The sequence below is a fragment of the Centruroides sculpturatus genome, unplaced genomic scaffold, assembly GCF_000671375.1.
Source record: "Centruroides sculpturatus isolate CEXI.00-Female unplaced genomic scaffold, Cexi_2.0 scaffold136, whole genome shotgun sequence".
Taxonomy (NCBI): domain Eukaryota; kingdom Metazoa; phylum Arthropoda; class Arachnida; order Scorpiones; family Buthidae; genus Centruroides; species Centruroides sculpturatus.
In genome coordinates, this window is record NW_019384534.1 from 523138 (window position 1) to 542887 (window position 19750).

Below are 19750 nucleotides of genomic sequence, written 5' to 3' on the forward strand. Positions count from 1 at the left end.
GTACCTAATTTGCGTTGTAACTGCCGCTACGCGCCCTGTCATGTAACTAAAATATCAGTATACGTTTATATATATGTGTTTAATTTTTTTAATAAAGTAAGTCAATATTTGCAAGTTTATTAAATAAATATATTAAATTAACACTATTGTAAGTTTCAATAAATTTTTAAATTTATATTAGTTTATATTTTTCAAAAATATAAGGGAAACAAAGAGCAATCCAAAGTAGCGGCAAAAACCTAGAATTTGTTTTATTTGTGGCATACTCAAAAACAATAGGAAAAAATCAATTTGTCAGAAATGAGTAGAAATATTTGCAAGAAGAATCGGAATATGGTGATTATATGTGCCATGTGTGAAAATGAACATCTCATGAATATATAGTGACTATTTTTATTATCTAAATATTTTATAAACAATTTGTTCATTAAAATGCCGTAAAAATAGTTTTCTGGTATATCTGAATCATATTTTCAAAACGATAATTAATTATTGACTTAAATCAAGTAATATTACATATGCGGTGCAATTGCCGCGATGCGCCCTCTCGTAAGATCCTGAAAGGCGCGTTCCCCGAAGGGTTAAACAAAAATGATAGCATATTATGAAAGTTATGAAGTCATATTATGAAGTCCATAGTTATGGCAACAAAAATGATAGCACATTATGAACGATACATCTATGGATTTTCTAATGCCAAATATAGTCTTACCATGATAGTACAACAACTTCATGTACGTAAATCAAGCGTAGGCAACATTATGCAAAAGTGCAACTTAAGAAAAAGATTTTGAACCAACTGTTCAATCAGGAAATTCCACATCTTTATAGGTTGGAGATATCAAAAGTGTGGATGCATATAGACAAAACGTTCAGCCATATCATCAAGTCTACAGTAGCCTACTACATTAGGAAAAAAATTGAGATTGGCATCAGAGTGATCTCTTTTTCACTCAACTCTGTCAAATCCCCAAATAACTTACTGATAAATTTCTGCAGCTTTGCCATGTTAATTAATTAATAAGGTCTCTCAGAAAGACATTCCAAGACTGTTGTAAGACTAAGGAAATCTATACTAGGAGACATGGAATGAAATTCCCTGCAACATATCTTCCTGCAGTGGAAAATTCACAGCAGAATCATAGTTCTGACTAGAAGGAAGTGTTGAACATAACCTACAGAATTTCTTGACTCAATCCTCTGTATTTAGGCATTATGTACCTGAAAAATTCCACAAAGCCATTGATTTACATGAAAACAGTTTCAAACAACAATAAAAAAAAAATCATCATAATCAACTGAATACTAATATAAGAAAACTGTTGAGTTAGAATTACAGAACTGCTTAGAGGCACCTTTCAACATATTAATGACAATACACATTACAAAAAAAAAAAAATGTACGAGCAAATAAAATTCTAAATTTTGACCTTATTTTAAGTATGATCAAATAAAGTAAATCTCATTCTTTTTCAATATCAACTACAGATGATAAATTTTATTTGTAACATTCTAACTTGCACTGAAAGTTTGGTAAATGCAGCAATTTATAAAATATATTCAAAACTTAGTCTAAAAAGTACTTATAGTAAGTCCTCAACTTACATGTATTTGTAGATATGTGGTTACATTACTTCAACTTACTACTGACAATGCCATTTAGCATTGCTCTGGCAAAAACTTTGTCTTGAAATTAAAGCTAAACATAACTTTAATTTCATTAAAAATAAATATATGTCTTAAAAACACACCATATTTAAGCACCATTTGACTTGCAGGGTTCTTCAATTTGCAAAAACCTTCCGAACAAATTTGCTTTACAAGCTGAAGACTCGCCGTACTTTTTTCATTCTCAATAAATTATTTAATTTCAACAAAAATATTCTTTGAAAACTTTATTTTCAAATATCTTATATAAACTAAATAGATTAATGAGGGACAGTTACCAATAACAATTATTGTAGTGTGAAACAAAGAGGAATGGTTGTTTTAAATAATTAATATAAAAACTAAATTAGTGTGGTTGAGATTAGGGATGATCTCAAATTTATACTGTAACCACTTACAATTGAGACCTTATGGTTGTTTATTGCATTTAGAAAGATGTTTTATTCAATAACATACTTCTTTTTTATAATATGCATTTCAGCCAAATACTTAATTTGGCCCTCTTCAACTTGTTAACTAGTTATTTGACCAAAATGCACATTGTATCAATCTTTAAAAGAATCAAAATGGAATAATGTTATTAAGCAGAATGAATCCACCACCATTTTTCTTTTGGCTTTGATATGTCATTGTCTAATATGGTATAATGTTTCATATCTACATTCCCACCTCTATAAAAATGCTTTTTATTGGTGGAATGTGCATATTTGTAGAAAATCCAATCAAATTTTGTTCAGAACAATACATTAATCACATAAATTAATTCCATTAACATTTTAATATCCCATTTCATTAATTCTAGCACTTCCATCCATAATTTTTTGTTGTAATAATCTTGAATAACCTGTCATTGCTTTCAACTGATTTATTATTTAGTAATAGCTGAAATTCCATCAATTTAAGTAATGATCGAACAAATGATAAAGATTAATTTCCCTTCTCAATGTGAACAAAGTTCTGCATCAATTACTTGTTGTCTCTATTTATATAAATGAAAATAAGTTAGTTGGGCAAATTCTTTCTTCTCTCAACATTGTTGAAAATTTCATGTCATTTTGATAGCAAGTGCAGCAAATTAATAGCAATTATCATAATTTTTTCTTGCTTCTCATAAATAACTTGGCCATGTAAAATCTTAATTTATCATCACAAGTTCTAATATAAAGCTAAATAAACAATTTAATTATGAGTTTTTTTGTACATGGAAACATCTGTATTTTATGAAATCATAATTTAAAAAAATTTAATTCCATTGTGGTAAACCTGTCAGAAAGATTAAATCTAAAACTACCACCAGGAAACAAGAGCAAAGGGACAAAAAGAAGGACTAGAAGAGACACCACCATTTTTCCTTCTATTCTGGTTCACGACACACATCATCTCATCTGATATGTACCAGTTCCAACTAAACAACAAAAAAAATTTATAGTGTATACAATATGTTATATGTGTACAATAAAATAGTACGTAAGTGAAATAAAGCTCCACAATGGTGACCCAAATGTGGTGTCATTAGTTAGAATGGCAACATAATACATCAACACACACACAGAATGGCAACATAATACATCAACACACAGCAGCTCAAATAGCAAACAGAATAACGGATGTCAACCCAATGCAAATAAACTCAGTTGTTCAGCCTTCATGCCCATCCAATACAGAATTACCATTACCCATGGAAATTGAACAATTAAACAGATAGCTAGAGTCATTAATTAACTCATTCCCACAGCATATCACTGAATCATCAACACCACCACACACATAGCAAATTGCAAAACAAGCCAGAAGTCTGTTGATACTGTGATACTCCAAAATTTTACAAAATTAATTGTCGATGTTGTTGATTTCCCATGATCTGATGACCTCTTGGCCGGGCGATATCGCACTGATATCAAATTTGACAGCCAAAAAGGAGTCACCAGTCCCTCTTGGATTAACCTGTCCTACATTGTTCCCAAAAATATTTGTATTGACCTCATTGACCTGTGTGAGCAATCCCGAATATTTTCGTTTTTATATCAGAACATTTTTGACACTAGATCTCACTATGCATCACAATTTTAAAACAAACTTTTAAAATATAATTTTTTTTGTTTCTATATTATTCAATATATTTATTTTGTTTGTGAAACACAAAAAAATAATTTTTTTTGTTTCACACGAAAACTCAACATGGTGTCACAGGCTAAAAATGAAAATTTCAACATCAAATAGGTTAGTCATCGAAAACTTTCCTGGGTCAGTGCCAATCGTACTTTGTCAGCTTTTCATGTTACTTTCCACTGTGCCTAGAAGAACTTTCTTGATCCAGATTGGTCCAATGATCCAAATCCTCACCCTCAAGATCCTAATCTCAATCTCAATTTGAGAATCTCAAATCAAAAATCATCACCATCAACACAGGTATTTCCTGACTTGTGAACAATTGTAAACTCTCTCTCTTGCGATTGCTAGTTAGATAGGTTAAGTCAATATATTGAATCATGTATTCCTCTTTGTTGAAAATAAATGTGTATTTAGTTGTAAAATACTCAGATATGAAAGTTAACCTCTAGTATGCTGTCTTTCAACCCAAATTTAGATCCCGGATCAGATCACCTGCACATGCAGCCGCTCGCGTGACTGAATCAACATGCTGTGTCAATCAAGATACGGTGGTGTCAGTCCTGATAGGGCATCGAAGAGGTGCTGACTCTCCGGTCACAGTACTATAGAAAAGTTGGCACTAGAACAAAAAAATGAGCCCTCCTTGTAGTTTTACATAAAATGAGTAAGGCAAAAAGTAGCAGCAACATGCTCCTTGTCACTTAAATTTCATTGTCAATTCATTCAGGACAAACAGTCAAAGATAAAGTTCCTTATAAATACTGGATCAGATGTTTCCAGCATCTCTACTTCATTGATACCAAAACGAGCATGGCCCAATATGACTGTCGGGAGCCAACACATCATCCATTCGGGTGTATTGGCAGCGAACGACAAAACTATCTCAACCTGAAAAGGAAATTCACCCGAACATTCCTAGAGGACACAGTTTCAACACCAATAATAAAAGTAGACTTTATGTTTCACTTCAATCTTATACCCAATCTATGACAGAAATGTTTACACAATAAATCAAACAAAGTAAACATACTTTGTGAGATAGGAGGCGCTTCCATCCACTTGATCAAAGCCATTCAGGGCAACATGGTTTTCCACGACTTATTATGCAAGTTTCCTAGCATCACCAGACCTCTACAACCCACACTAGTGAAACACTGCATAGTCCATTACATAGATACCTTTGGCTCACCAACAAGTGTAAGATCTTGTTGTATGGCCCCTGACCACTTGAAAATCACCAAGCAGGAAATACAGCACATGCTAGACCTGGAGCATATCCCTCCTTCTAACAGCAACTATGCATCCCCACTCCACATGGTAAAAAAGAAGATGGGAAATGGCAACTGGTAGGAGACTACAGAACTCTCAATGCCCAGACTAAAAATGATAGATACAGCATATCCAATTTGATGCACTTTATGGCAAAGTTGCAAGGCGCAAAGATTTTCTTTCATATAGACTTAGTGAAGGCATATCATCAGATTCTGATACACCCATCAGATGTACTACACAAGACAGCCATTACAACACCATTTGGGTTGTTCGAGAGCACAAGGATGAAATTTGGCCTCTGCAACATGACAACAACATCCCAGAGTTTCTTTGTAAAATAGGGCTGGCGGAAATACAGTATTAACAATGTTAAAACACAAACAGATACCAAAAATATCTTCTCCACTCGCCATGTCCAATCACCAAGAACAAACTATTCTCCACAGCAAAGATGACCTTTCTTTAGAGCAGTGGTTCCCAATTAGTTTTTCTCACATACCCCTTATAGCAGAAATTCATATTAATCCATACTATTATAAATTTGAAGGTAATTCTGTCTGTCTGTCACCTTTTCAAGTCTAAACCACTAAACAGGTTTTAATAAAATTTGGCACAGAGATAGCTTACATGTTGAAGATGGACATAGGCTACATTTTACTGTGAGAGAAAATATCTTACTCCCACGAGAAACTTCGATATAATGCGGGCGAAGCAGTGGGTAAACAGCAAGTGATAAATAGAATAAGTTGTTTTTTTACATTTATTACCTTTAAAATACAATTATAATGATAATGAAAATAACATAAGGTTACTTAATTTTAATGTGACAAATGTACATGATTTTCTTTGCACAACTTTGTAAAATCTGGTTGCTTTTTGGTCAGCTTCAGTCTGAAGTCATCTTCGAGTTGAAGTCAGTGACAATGTTTAGTTTTCATGTTTGTCATGGCCGAAAATCTGCTCTCTCAGAGGTATGTTGTGCAAAATAGTAAATATTTTATTGCCACTTCGTTGACATGATAATGATAATAATAATTGTGTTAATTGTACAATTTTTGTTTCTTGCATAAGAATTTCATTTAGGTATTGTCACAAATGCATTTTTTTAATGAAATTTCGAGAATATTTTTAGTTATAAATACCGTGTTTCCCCAAAAATAAGACATCCGCAGAAAATAAGACCTAGCACAGATTTTGCTGAATTGCGAAATATAAGACCTCCCCCTGAAAGTAAGACCTAGCGAAGTTTTTTTTAGTCGTAACGGTCATCGACAGATGGTTGAAAGTACAGCCACTGATTGGTCAGCAGACAATTACGCCACACGGCATGATTTGCATAAGACTATGGCTTGGGAATCACAGATTTGCATAATGTTATCGCTGGTGATCGCTAATTGGTCGGCTGGGAATCACGCCACATCACATTTGCATAGTGCTACGGTTCAGTAAGCACTAATTGGTCATCGAGCTCAATGTGGACACTATAAAAAGGTTAAGTTGAATGTGTCGCAAGGTGTTCTCTCGAACCTGTTTAGCGTATTGTTCAACAATAAATGTGAATTCGTCTTCATGGAAATATAAGACATCCCCCTGAAAATAAGACCTAGTGCATTTTTTAGAGCAAAAATTAATATAAGACACTGTCTTATTTTCGGGGAAACACGGTAAATTTGTGCATTTGACATCACGTTGTAAATTGCCAAAATTTTGATGATCCACCCATTATTTTTTTTATTGCTTCATCTCATGCATTTAAATTTTAAAATCGACCGATTTTAGATTGCCGCACGTACCCCTTCATGCAATTTCACGTACCCCCAAGGGTATGCGTACCACTAATTGGGAACCAATGCTTTAGAGGCTACACCTCTGCATTTTAGTATCTGTTTATGTGTTTTAACATTGTTAATATGATATTTCTGCCAGCCCTATTTTACAAAGAAATATCATATTTTTAATTGTGATGGGATTGTCACCTGTGGACATTTTAGACTGTTTTACATAATTTGGCAGAGGTGTAGCCTCTAAAGAAAGGTTCTCTCTGCTGTGGAGAATAGTTTGTTCCTGGTGATTGGATATGGCAAGTAGAGAAGATATTTTTAGTACCTGTTTATGTGTTTTAATATTGTTAATTCCAGAGTTTCATTGATGAAGTAACAATAAGCTTAAGAGGTATCTATGCCTTTGTGGATAATGTACTTATGTTCTTCCTTCGAGCTAGATGCCACAAGGAACATCTAGAGGCCTTTTTCACAAGGTTAACAAAAATATGACCTCAACATCGAGCAGTTAAAATGTGTGTTTGGTGCTCTTCCATTCAATTTCTTGGGTTTCCGATATCAGGAGAGGAAATAGCTCCCTTGACAGCTTATTGAAATTTCAATATTGCATGGAAGCAATATTGAAATTTCCACAACCAACCACATTTACACAACTACAAAGATTTTTAGGATTATTTAACTTTTACGGCATTTCATACCCAGAGCTGCTCACATCCTGGCCACATTAGTCAAATTATTGGAAGGGAACAACAACAGGAAGAAGTCCTACCACAGAAATTCTAAGACAAAAGAGAAACAATACAATTGTCAGAGACAGCACAAGCATTCACTCTGGCAAAAGCCACTTTACTAAATCACCTCATTCCAGGTACTCCTTAGTCTTTGGGTTGACACCTTGAATTTCACAATAAGAAAAATGCTGATGCAGTGGAACAACATATGGAAACTGATAGCATTCATTTCATAAAACTAACAGCATTACAACAGAAACAGTTCACATATGACAGAGCTGTTGGCCATCTATGCTTCAATGTAAAGACTGACACATGCTGGTAGGTCAACAGTTTATCATATTCACGGATGATCAAAAGCAATTAACTTACGCCTTTAAACAACACCCAGACAAACGTTCTCTCCAACAACTACGCCATCTAGACTATATATCACAATTTTCAACAGATATTTGGCACATACAAGGAAAAAGAAATTCAGTAAGGGAAGCACCTTATCACATATAGAGATCAGCCAGGTATCCGCATCAACCCTAAACATCCATGAGTTTGCAACAACACAAAATGATAAGGAAATTCAAGAACTTTTGAAGAAACCAACATCATTACAACTAGAATTAATGCCAGCACTCACAACTGAGGAAAACTATACTGTGACACATCAACAGGCTCACCTCAACCCATTGTTCCAAAGGAATTCCAACAATGCATATTCAACCAAACTCATAATCTTGCTCATCCAGGAATTGCCACATCCATCAATATGTATGGATCAACGTGAGGAAAGACAAAATCATAGGTTCAAAGTTGTATACCATGTCAGAAGTCCAAGATATGCCATAATCATCCTAAACTTAGTACATTTGCTGTTCCAAATGCAAGATTCAGTGTCACATCCATATAAACATCGCGGGCCCAATTGCCACCTTCACAAGGTAAATATTACTGCCTCACCATCATGGACAGGTTTACTAGGTGGCTAGAAGCCTTCCCAATTGCTGACTCTTTAGCCAAGACAATATGCCGCACTATTTTCACTTAGTGGATCTTATGTTTAGCTGCCTTTTCATGATTACTGCTGACTGAGAAAAACAGTTCGAATCTATCTTATTCCAACAGCTCACTAAGCTCTTGGGGACTAGTAGGATTCAAACAACTTTGTACCATCCTTCCTCCAATGGATTAGTGAAATGCCTCCATCACCAATTGAAGTCAGCAATCAAGGCAAACAAATGCTCATCCTGAACAGACACCTTACAGATAATACTTCTGGGAATATGCTCTACTTTTAAACCAGATGCTTAGGATACCAGTACCGAGTCTACTTAGGCAGCACTACACTTAGTCTACTTGGTGATATCTTGGTTGTAACTGATGGTATCTGTTGCATCAATGGGTGAACTGTTTCCAAATTGTGGAATATCATGTCATCCTTATAACCAACACCCACTTCCATACTTCAGAAACCTCACAGCCAAGGGGTCCTAGCCCCTCAAAAACAAAGTAAAACAGTAGAGAATTTTCCAAAATTCTTTTCCTCATTAAAATTCATTTTTTTATTTATGTTCTGTGGTTTCTTTATTTCTACACTACTTATGAATTGTTGATCACACAATGTGGAAATTTTACTAAATTTACATTAAAAATTTTTTAATCCATTCAACTCAACTACCCAAGAGTAAATTCTGAGTGCAACACCAATTTAATTGTTAATGCAATGAAATAATCTTTGATATCTCCAGGAGAACACAAAGCAAACGTTCAATGATGTCCGTATTTGCTATATTTTTATAACATAATGGGCTTGGATGCACTAATACCATCTAACATTGTGTTTATAATGTCTGGTAAATATAATGTAAAATACGTCATGCACAAACTATCATCTCAGATGATATTATAAAATTATGTTTTGTTCCTGAAAAATCTCTCAGAAAAACCTTTCCAGTAGAAATAAAACCAAGAAAAAATTGGATTATGAAGTTGCAATATCAAACAATGGATTTAATTTCAACTACCACCATCTTTTGTAAAATTATGTCTTTACTGCAACTAAGTTGTACAGATGTCTTTATTGAAGATTTCTCATTATTCACTTCTTGTGAAAGCATTATTGAAATCACTTTTTACAATTCATATTAACTCTGTGTATCAAATTGAAAGTATTAAGTTTAGACATGCACAAGTAAGACAAATATTTATAAAAGTAATTGTATTTAAAGGCCCTTGACATCATATATCATTGTTCATTAAATATGATATATGCATGTAATATTGTTTGTTTTGTACTGTAAAACTTTGCGCTCAATATGTAATGTAAATAAATCTATAAAAATTAAAATTAATTTTTATAATTTAATAAAATTTATCACTTCTTTCATTTGTAAAATTTTTCTAAAAATCCAGAATGCTAAAAATATTGCAATTTTATAAAAATATAATAGGATTAAGATAATTTCTGGAATATTGAGATTGCATTAAATTTCATGATATTTATGCAGTTTTTTTGAATAAGTTAGCTAGTGCCAACAATTAAATCATAAATATTATTAATTATATGTATATATAATTTTTAATACAATATATAGATAAAGTATTTCATTAATCATTGGCATTTAATCAATAGATGGAGTAAACCTCAACTGTCATGGCTGCTGCACATCAATATACATCAGCTGTGGTAACACAAAACAGTGTAATTAATAATTGGACTTCAATATATCAAAATATTTCTAATAATTGGAAAACGAATGAAAGAAATGAATACAATCATTTTGATGAAATTTTTATTCCATAAATAAATCATCTCTTGCTTCACATTTGTAAATATTATTATAAAAAGGTAATGTTTGTAAGTAAGTAAGTTTTAATGTAGTGGGTAATCTCCAAAACTACTCATCCGATTTCAAAAATTCTTTCACCAATATTTAGAATGGAACTTCAGGGTGGACATAGGCTGTATATTATTCGTATATTATTCCGTTAAACATTCATATAAATTAAAATATATAATTTAGGTTAAGGCTTTTATGTCCAACAGATGGCGCTACGAGTACGTCGCCCTAAGTTTGCTTTTCTGTAAGGCATTATGCTTTTCTGTGAAAATGAACTAAAGCAGATCATCATCTATCTATCTATATAAATAAAAATGTAATGTTTGTTTGTTCCTACTGATTCCTTTGAAATTTTGACACAACGCTGCATTCGAATACGCACATGTTTTTATATAATATATATGTCGAAATTCCCCCCACTGAAGAGAGATGGTTAGGATTAAGGCTTAACATAAAGAACCCTGCTTCTATTTATACTATTTTAGATGCAGATTTTTGCATTTTTGATTTTGTTTTAATAGGGTAAGTCAACAGAATGTACACTAAGAAGGGATTTTTCGATATTCCCCCCGCGGGGGAGAGGGACAGGATTAAGGCTTACCATGAAGAACTTGTCTTCTATTTATACTATTTTAGATGTGGTTTTTTGCGTTTTTTGATTGCGTTCTAATAGAGTATATCAAGAGAATGTACACCAAGAAGGGATTTTTCGAAAAATTTCCCTCCACGGGGGAAGTGTTACACATTTATAATAGATACATTTTGAGCCACAACAATGCGTGGCAGGGTCTGCTAGTTTGTAAATATGGAGAGAATTCTCCAAGGAATAACAAGATACATTAATGTATTTATACACTTAAAACATGCTTCAAAAATGGACAGTTGCACTGCAATCAGCAAACTCAACAGCTACAGAAAAACTGAGTATTTTTCTACTGACCCACTCCACAGAAGCACTACTTTGAAACATGTTGAGTACATTATTGTTGTGTTTATTAGTGGACTTCACTTACATTATCTTCACACAGTGATAATGGATCAAAGATAGCTGCACCCAAACAATAAATTATTTACAAATATAAACTTGTATATGTTAATTCAACTATAATAGCTATCAGAAACCAAAAACAAATATGCACAAAAAGTAAATTTACTTCATAGAATATTTTTAAGTTTGTGGAAACAAGAAAAAGCTACTATAGCCCCAACAACTGTTCATATCATTTCATCATTCAGCTGATCCATTGCCATTACATAGCAATTACCACTTCCTTTGCTCAATTGGCTCTCTGTAAAGCCTGCTGAATGTAGCCGTTGAAATAATCATAATAATTAAGACAGACTGTCTTTTTGTTCATAACAAGAATTCTTCCTTCTTGAAGCTTTTCATGTAACTGTATTATTGCATAAAAATGAATAAACTGAAATAAATGATACAATTATGCATGATCTGTTGTTTAAAATTCTAATTAAAACTATTGGTTTTATTCAGACTGGTAAATCTAGTATGTAAACTATGACAGGATATCACAATTGTTTAAATACAATAGACCAGGGGTGGTGAATCTATGGCACGCATGTCCAAAGTGGCATTTAAGGAAAAACTATTTGGCACGTAATGTATCATATGATTTCGATTTATTACCCATGTTTTTCAATCATCCGTTCAGTTTATCACCTTAACATCTTTTTTTTTTTCAATAAACTTTTTTACATTTATTCTAATTAAAGCATATTATTCAAAGTCTAAAATTTTTGCATGCATAAACATCTTTAAAGCTAAGTATGCTTACAATATGGCATGTGGGTTCAGAAAAGTTTGCCATCCCTGCAATAGACTGACCCTCTATGATACATTTGAAATGCCCAGTCCAGTATTAGAGAGGTTGAGGCGCACGTTTTAAACGTGTACGTGTGACGTTCGGCGCCGCTTTCCCGTAAGCCTAAAAGTTTGACGATGATGTTTGGAATGTCGAGCGTGATTCCACCGACTATCCAAACACCATTGTCAAACTTTTAGGCTTACGGGAAAGTGGCGCCGAACGTCACACGTACACGTTTACACGTTTAAAACGTGCGCCTCAACCTCTCTATTAATTAAACTTGGAAAACTTGTGTGAACAAAGCATTTTGTTTTGCACAATCCAATATTGTCATGAAAACTCAATGTTCTGAAGAAATCATGTTTATCAAATAGAATAATCTCAAGACAATTACCAAATTTACTCTGGTGTTAAACTACTCATGAAATATAAAGACTGGTTCTCATTGCCAAAATGTGATGTAAATATACCTGTGTAAGAATATGAATAATGTCACTTGTGGTGTACAATTGACACTCAATACTGACAAAGTTGACAAGTGTTCCATTTTTTATGTGGCACACCAAGTGTCTCTTCTATGCCAGAAGTAACATCACTTGCATATAACACTGGCATATTTACATTGTGTTTTATGCTAGTGAGAACCAAGCTTAAGAACATTGAAGTATTATGAAAAGTATATTATTGTGAACATCTTTGTCAAAGACTTGAATGTTTAAATGAATACATAATACAACTTGAAAATACTTTTAAGTCCTTTGTTCTTTACAAATTGAAGATAAAACATTACTTTCATATACACACACATTTATGGAAGGGTTTTATAAGAAAAGAGATGTGAATAAAAATTGGTCATTTGAATAACTGTTTAATTGATTTCATAGATAAAAACAAAAGTTATTTTTTTTATATAAAAATTTCTGTAGTTTGTGATTTTCAATCATTTACACAAGAATGATATAAAATTAACCTCTTCAAGATAAACCTTAAGAAAATCAACATAAAATCTCTCAAACTAAATTCAGTCTTCATCTTCACAGTCCATTAAATAAACAAAATTACAAGGAATTTGGTTACAAATTTCATAAGAAAAACATACAAACAAATAAAAAAATAAAAATGCTATGAAAATGATTGTGAAAAGAATTATAGTATCAGTTTTTAGACAGCAGTTTTCTGACATTCCTATATTTAGTCAAATAGCATTGATCTTTCATCTATATTCCATACACTTGACAAAATATTTATCCAAGATATATTAGGGCTTTTGATATTTGCACCTAGATTCTTAAGGATAATAAATTTTCTGTCACACAAAATACGAAAATAAGAACACAATAAGTCTACACTACAGTTGTTAAAAAGCAAGCCATAATTACTTCTGGCTTCCTTAAGAACTTCAATATAAATGAAGCCAATAAAGTTAGAAGTCTACCTTATCTGCTCTGTGCTTCTTATCCTCTACGAATCAGTTACAATTCTTGTCTATAGATTATATTAGGGATAAAAAAATATACAAAAAAATAAATAAATAAAAAGGTATTAAACAACTAATGAATCTAGCTTAAAAGAGCAGCAGTATCAAGAATGTACTATATGTAAAAGTAGATAAAAATAAAATTTAGCATATCCACAGCAGCTAATCAACCCTATTCACCTAAGCAAGTTCATTCATGTGTTACTTGTGATTCACATGCAGTCAGATTAAAACTTTTTACTCTGGGAACCATTCGTTATTTAATTATAAAACAAAGAAAAAAAAACATTAAGTTTTGCTAAAAGTTAGATAATTCAATTAGTAAAATGAGAACACAGTAATAATGTTTTTCTGCATTATTACTGCATTTCATATTGTTTCTGAGTGGTTTGTATAATTTTGGGACAGTTAAGAGAATTTTGAGAAAGCAGTTGTGGCTCCTCAAGTCTATGCTATTGTTATGAGTAATGAACAAAAGTTTGAATTCTACTAATGAATAGAACATTCAGAAGAGTCTGCAAATTGATTGCACCTATGAGACAAATCTTAAATTTTTGAAAGAAATTTGAGAAAATAACATCTCAGACTCAAATCCAATTCCCGAATCTTGTATAATTAGTTCTCTAAATTTTCACGAAAGAGATTCAGCTGGTTGATAATGATCCTTTTGACTTGACTGTAATAGATAACAAAACCTAGTGTTTTCAATTTAATCCATGCTGTGGCAATCACAACAAGAACTCCAGATATAAATTCTGATTTTAAAATGTAAAAAAATATTAGCAATGTTTTTGACAGCCAGAGAATCATTCATAAAGAATCCTTGTCAGCTTGGACAATAAGGCATTTATATAAACATTTTGGATTCTTTTATTTAAAAAAATCCATCAAACTGTCTCAATTATAAAAAAGAAAAACTGGAAACTTATACAGTAATGGTCATATTTGGGAAATATAGAATTAAATTATCCTTCATATTCACTCAATTGTCTTTAATAGACTATTACTTGTTCTCCTAAATCAAATTACACTAAACAGAAGATAATTCAAGAATACAGAAATCATTAAACATAATAAAATAAAGAATAAATTTAATTATATAAAAAACAATTTTTTTTGGCAATTCTGTGAGCAAGTCCATATATAATTTCTTACGATCATATAATAATTATGAACAAGATTAAAAACAGTTCTAGCAAGATATTCATTAAACTCATTTAACAAGCTGAATACAAATGAATTTATATGCCAAATCTTGTGATTAACTTCTGAATTTATCAATAAAATTCCCAAAACTATAAATTTATTTAAATTTAACAAGTACCTTTATCTTTTTACAGCATAACCTACATATTCAGTTCATAAACGATTTTTGATTATCATTACAATGAACAATACACTTTTTAAAGAGATTAATCCTAGTATAAAAAGTAAATACAAACACTGTTTATAATAAGATAGGTACCGGGTACTTCGTTCATGATTATTTTCTTTGTTTGTATATTAACCTTCTCAAACTTCAGACAAAAACATACAATGATGAACTAAATGATTATACATATATTGAAAATCATTTGGCATTACAAAACCACATTCAAAATTCAGAAAAAAAAAGTATGTGTACTATTATGTTACTTTAGAAATAAACAAGTATTTCTTTTTAGTAGTTTCATAACTATAATTAATTTGGGAAAAATATGTGTTAAATTTAACCATTCAAAATATATTATACACACATACACTCTCACACATCTATTTTATATGCTTATACAAAAATAAAAAAATATCCAAAAATTTTTGAAAATGGTTTAAATAGAAATTAAATGTTTATCGAACAGTATCATTTTTATTGTATTCTTTTGTTACATATATATTTTATCATATAAAAATATAAATTACTAGTTGTACTGTACCTGGCCATGTGTTGCTGTGGCTCAAAATGTATCTATTATAAATGTATAACACTCCCTGTGGGAGGGAATTTCAAAAAATCCCTTCTTAGTGTACATTCTCTTGACATACCCTATTAAAATGCAATCAAAAACGCATCTAAAATAGTATAACAGAAGCCGAGTTCTTCATGGTAAACCTTAATTTTGTCCCTCTCCCTCGCAGGGGAGGGAATTTTGACATCTATACAATATACAAGTTCAGACACATGCACTGCTTATCTCACAGACCACACGATTACCTATCTCATATACGCACATGTCTTGCCCCTTGCCACTCACTGACACCAAAAATATAACACTTACCTAGATGATATCTTTTAATTTATATGAATCGTTAACGGAATAATATACAGCCTATGTCCACCCTGAAGGTCCATTCTAAATATTGGTGAAAGAATTTTTGAAATCGAATGAGTAGTTTTGGAGATTACCTCCTACATCCAAACTTACAAACTTTACCTCTTTATAATATTAGTATAGATAATAATGATATTTTACACTGTCCAAATAAGTGAATTTTGTTAGTTTTAAAAATTAATAAAGAGATCAGTTCAATTATTTTCAATCTACATGACAACACACACTAATAAAAATTGTTTTCACTTATATTTTGCTCTTTAATTTATATTTTGCTCAAAACTGAGTAAATATTTTATGAAAATTAAATTATTTGCTTTAAACCGGTGATTAGAAATATATAAATATTGACATAAGTGATTAATCTATTGCATGTATATTCAAAATAGCAAGTTAGAAAAAACTTGCAATACTTTATGATTTATTTTTCAGTTATAACATTTATAGTAATAATAATTCTAATACTTTATTATAATTACTATTCAGTATAAAATATATCAGAGTTTAAACAGTCATTCCATCAAAGTAAATGACATCAAAAAGATTTAATTTCAAGTTTTTATTCCAGTTTTATATTTGGTTTATCACCTTTTTTTCTTAACAAAAACCTTAATTTATTCTAATTAAAGTAAATTTATTTCATTTTTTCTAAACAGTTGTTTAAAGGGCAGTTGTTTGAACTCCAAAGCTTCAGCATACGTAAATACTTTAAAATATGCTTATTTTGATATGCATACCCAAAAAAGGTTTGCCACTGTTAATATTAAGTCTTTGAACTGATAACGTATTTCGACCTATAAAGTACTTAATTGAGTTATCAATCACGATTAGAAAACGGTATTTAAATTGATAATTGTGTGATTGTTCGCTGATCATTATATAAAACTATTAAAAGATTTATATAATCAGAAAAGCAAGATTACTATATTAATCATTAAAGTAAATGTTTTTCAACATCAGACAAATGAATTATTGCAGAAGACGTATGAAATAATCAATCGTTTTAATCTAATTCGTAGCCAATTTATTGGTACAAAGTTAGCTTAATTGAGACAAGAGAGGAATGCAATACAAAAAATAGAAGCGATTACCTATAAGGAAATCACGATACTTAATAATTCCCATTGTTTTCTACTTTTAATTGAATTTTGATAACTCATTCAAAATTATATAAAAGTCTGATTTGATGGGCTAACTGATAAAATATTTAAAACTTTTAAATGAAGAAATTGAAAATCTACTTGTAAATGTAACTGATTATGAATTAATTACTAAAATATCAATATCATAAGTAAGAAAAAAAACTTGCCAGTGATCTAGTGTAAAAAAAATTATATTAAAATTTGTCATGATATGCATACACATTTTAAACTGAAACACATGCAACTGTCAGATGACTTGTACATTAACTGATGTCCTAAATTTTGGCAAATGCACAGATCACGAGTGATCCGAACTAAAATATATTTGCATTGTAAGAAATTACTTCAAACAAAAAAATTTTTCTATAATACGAGGACTATTCAATACTGTATTCATTACAATATAAAATATTAAGAACAATGTACAAAATATAACAAATTAATTCTTCGACTTCACATTATATCTCCTTTATCTCTTTGTTAATTTCAATGTAAAAAAGTACTTATATTACTGATCTCTGCTAATTAAAATAACTTATAACTTGCAATAATAATAATAATTAATGTATCTGGTATTAAATTTAAACAANCTTCCAATCACCATAACAGTGTATTTCTATTAATAGGACTTATCACACTGGTGTATAAGATTACAGCAACACAGTCACACAGATTAAAATCAGGTAATTGTAAATAAAACAATTTTAATTTGTGTGACTGTGTTGCTGTAATCTTATACACCAGTGTGATAAGTCCTATTAATAGAAATACACTGTTATGGTGATTGGAAGAATAATTTGTTTAAATTAAGGACATTGATGCATATTAATTAATATAATCATTATTTTTCAAAATAAATGATTCGAGTTATTTATTTATTACCTTGCTTAAAAGATCTTATTTACCGACTTAATTAATGTGTTTTTGCTGTAAACGAAAGTATTCTAGTACACGAACAATTACCTGAACCATTTCGTTACCTGAAGTAAGTCCCATCGAAATTAATTTGAATTTCTCTCGATTGCATACGTTTGAAACGGCCTCATCACGCCACCATATTAGATTATCAGCATAATCCATGGCGGCTCAGCGCAGAAAAGTGAAAATTCCGTCTCTATGTAACATATACTGTAGGTTCGAAAACACTTTTATCCGCTTCTGACTTGGTTAAAGTGTATTTCATACGAATAAAGTTCAAAATTAATAATTTGTTATCAGTTTTAATTAATATATAAAAAGCATTATTATTGTTACGGGATAAGCCTATTCAAAGGTCTAAGCTAAAGGAAGGAAGAGAATAAGGGAATGAAAAAAATTATTATTTAATCTAAATAAACAATTACGCCATAAAAAATATCAATAAAACCTTTTTAAAATCCATCAAATTATAACTTTAAAGGACAGAAAATGGATCTTATAACGTTAAAGAAAGCTACATTAAATAATGAAAGTCTCCACGCCCTGTATATATATACATATATAATCCTTTCCCCTACATCAGATAATCCACATTATAACAACCTAAACATGGACTTCATTAATAATAAACTGAAGATATTCCATATATTTCTCACAAGAAGTCCAGAAAAATGTGTTAAATGCTGGAAGACATTGGAAACTCATAAGCCTAAATGTAGGCTTAGTTGATGCAAGTCGTAAAAGATATTACCTGATGTAAGTTTAGGAGAAACATCTCCGAACGGTGATGGATGGATTTCGTGTAATCTTGTCGGCGGAGTGGCCGGCGATAATGTCATAGGGACACATCTTCGCCTTTTAGCTGGTTTGCCATTAATTGTGTTCAATGGATCCCACTCGCAGGACCTCTTCAACGTAGCGCAGGCCATACCGAAAATATCGTTATTTCTCTATAAATATCACGCACTGTCAATTTCCGATCGTTTGCGTACGAAATTCATACACTTAGAAGTCCGAATAGTCACTAATTTTGAAATTTTTTAACAATGGAACATTAGACTACAGACTCCGTAATATCCGACCTAAGAAAATGGCCGATGTTTAAAAGTGAGCTTGGTTGTTCGATTGTAACAGGTACGCACTCGAAAATTCCGGATGATTATTTTACGACGTTTTTCTTTGATTATTTTATATTAAAATAACTTAACGTTTTTTTTATTATTTTATAAAATATTTTCATTACGTATTAAATTTATTTACGGGAATTTTTAAAATTCGAATTTTTAGTCCGCCATGTTTTGTTTTCGCTTTTTCCTATTTCTTGTTTGAAAATTTTTTTGTTATTTTTTTTGCCAGTAGAAAATATTTTGAAATTTAAAATTTTAATCTAATTATTTTCGTTATTATACTACTGGCAGATTAATTAACTTTTTATTGTTGTTGAATTCGTGTGAAAAAATGCCATGCTTTTCACACGAATCTACTCAATTAGTATTTCGTATTTTTTTTTTTAATATTTTACGTCCTAGAGCGGGGGTGAAGAAAATCGCCAAATTTATAATGCTAAATTTTTTATGTGCCATCTAAAATTTCTAGGAACATATTATTTAGTTTAGCGGCTAGACGTTGCCACGGGTAAGCTAGACTTGTCGACTTTTTCGCTTAAATTGGCAACCCTGTTTG

General features: G+C 31.2%; 1 protein-coding gene across 1 annotated transcript in view; it reads right to left on the reverse strand.

Annotated features, from left to right (window-relative positions):
- Positions 1-19207, reverse strand: part of LOC111623131 (akirin-2-like) — a 43401-nt gene extending 24194 nt beyond the window's left edge. The window contains exon 1 of the mRNA XM_023365615.1: positions 18819-19207. Within this exon, the coding sequence (XP_023221383.1) occupies positions 18819-18996 (178 nt within the window). The 5' untranslated portion in view covers positions 18997-19207. The remainder of the gene's footprint in view (positions 1-18818) is intronic.
- Positions 19208-19750: the final 543 nt, after the last annotated feature.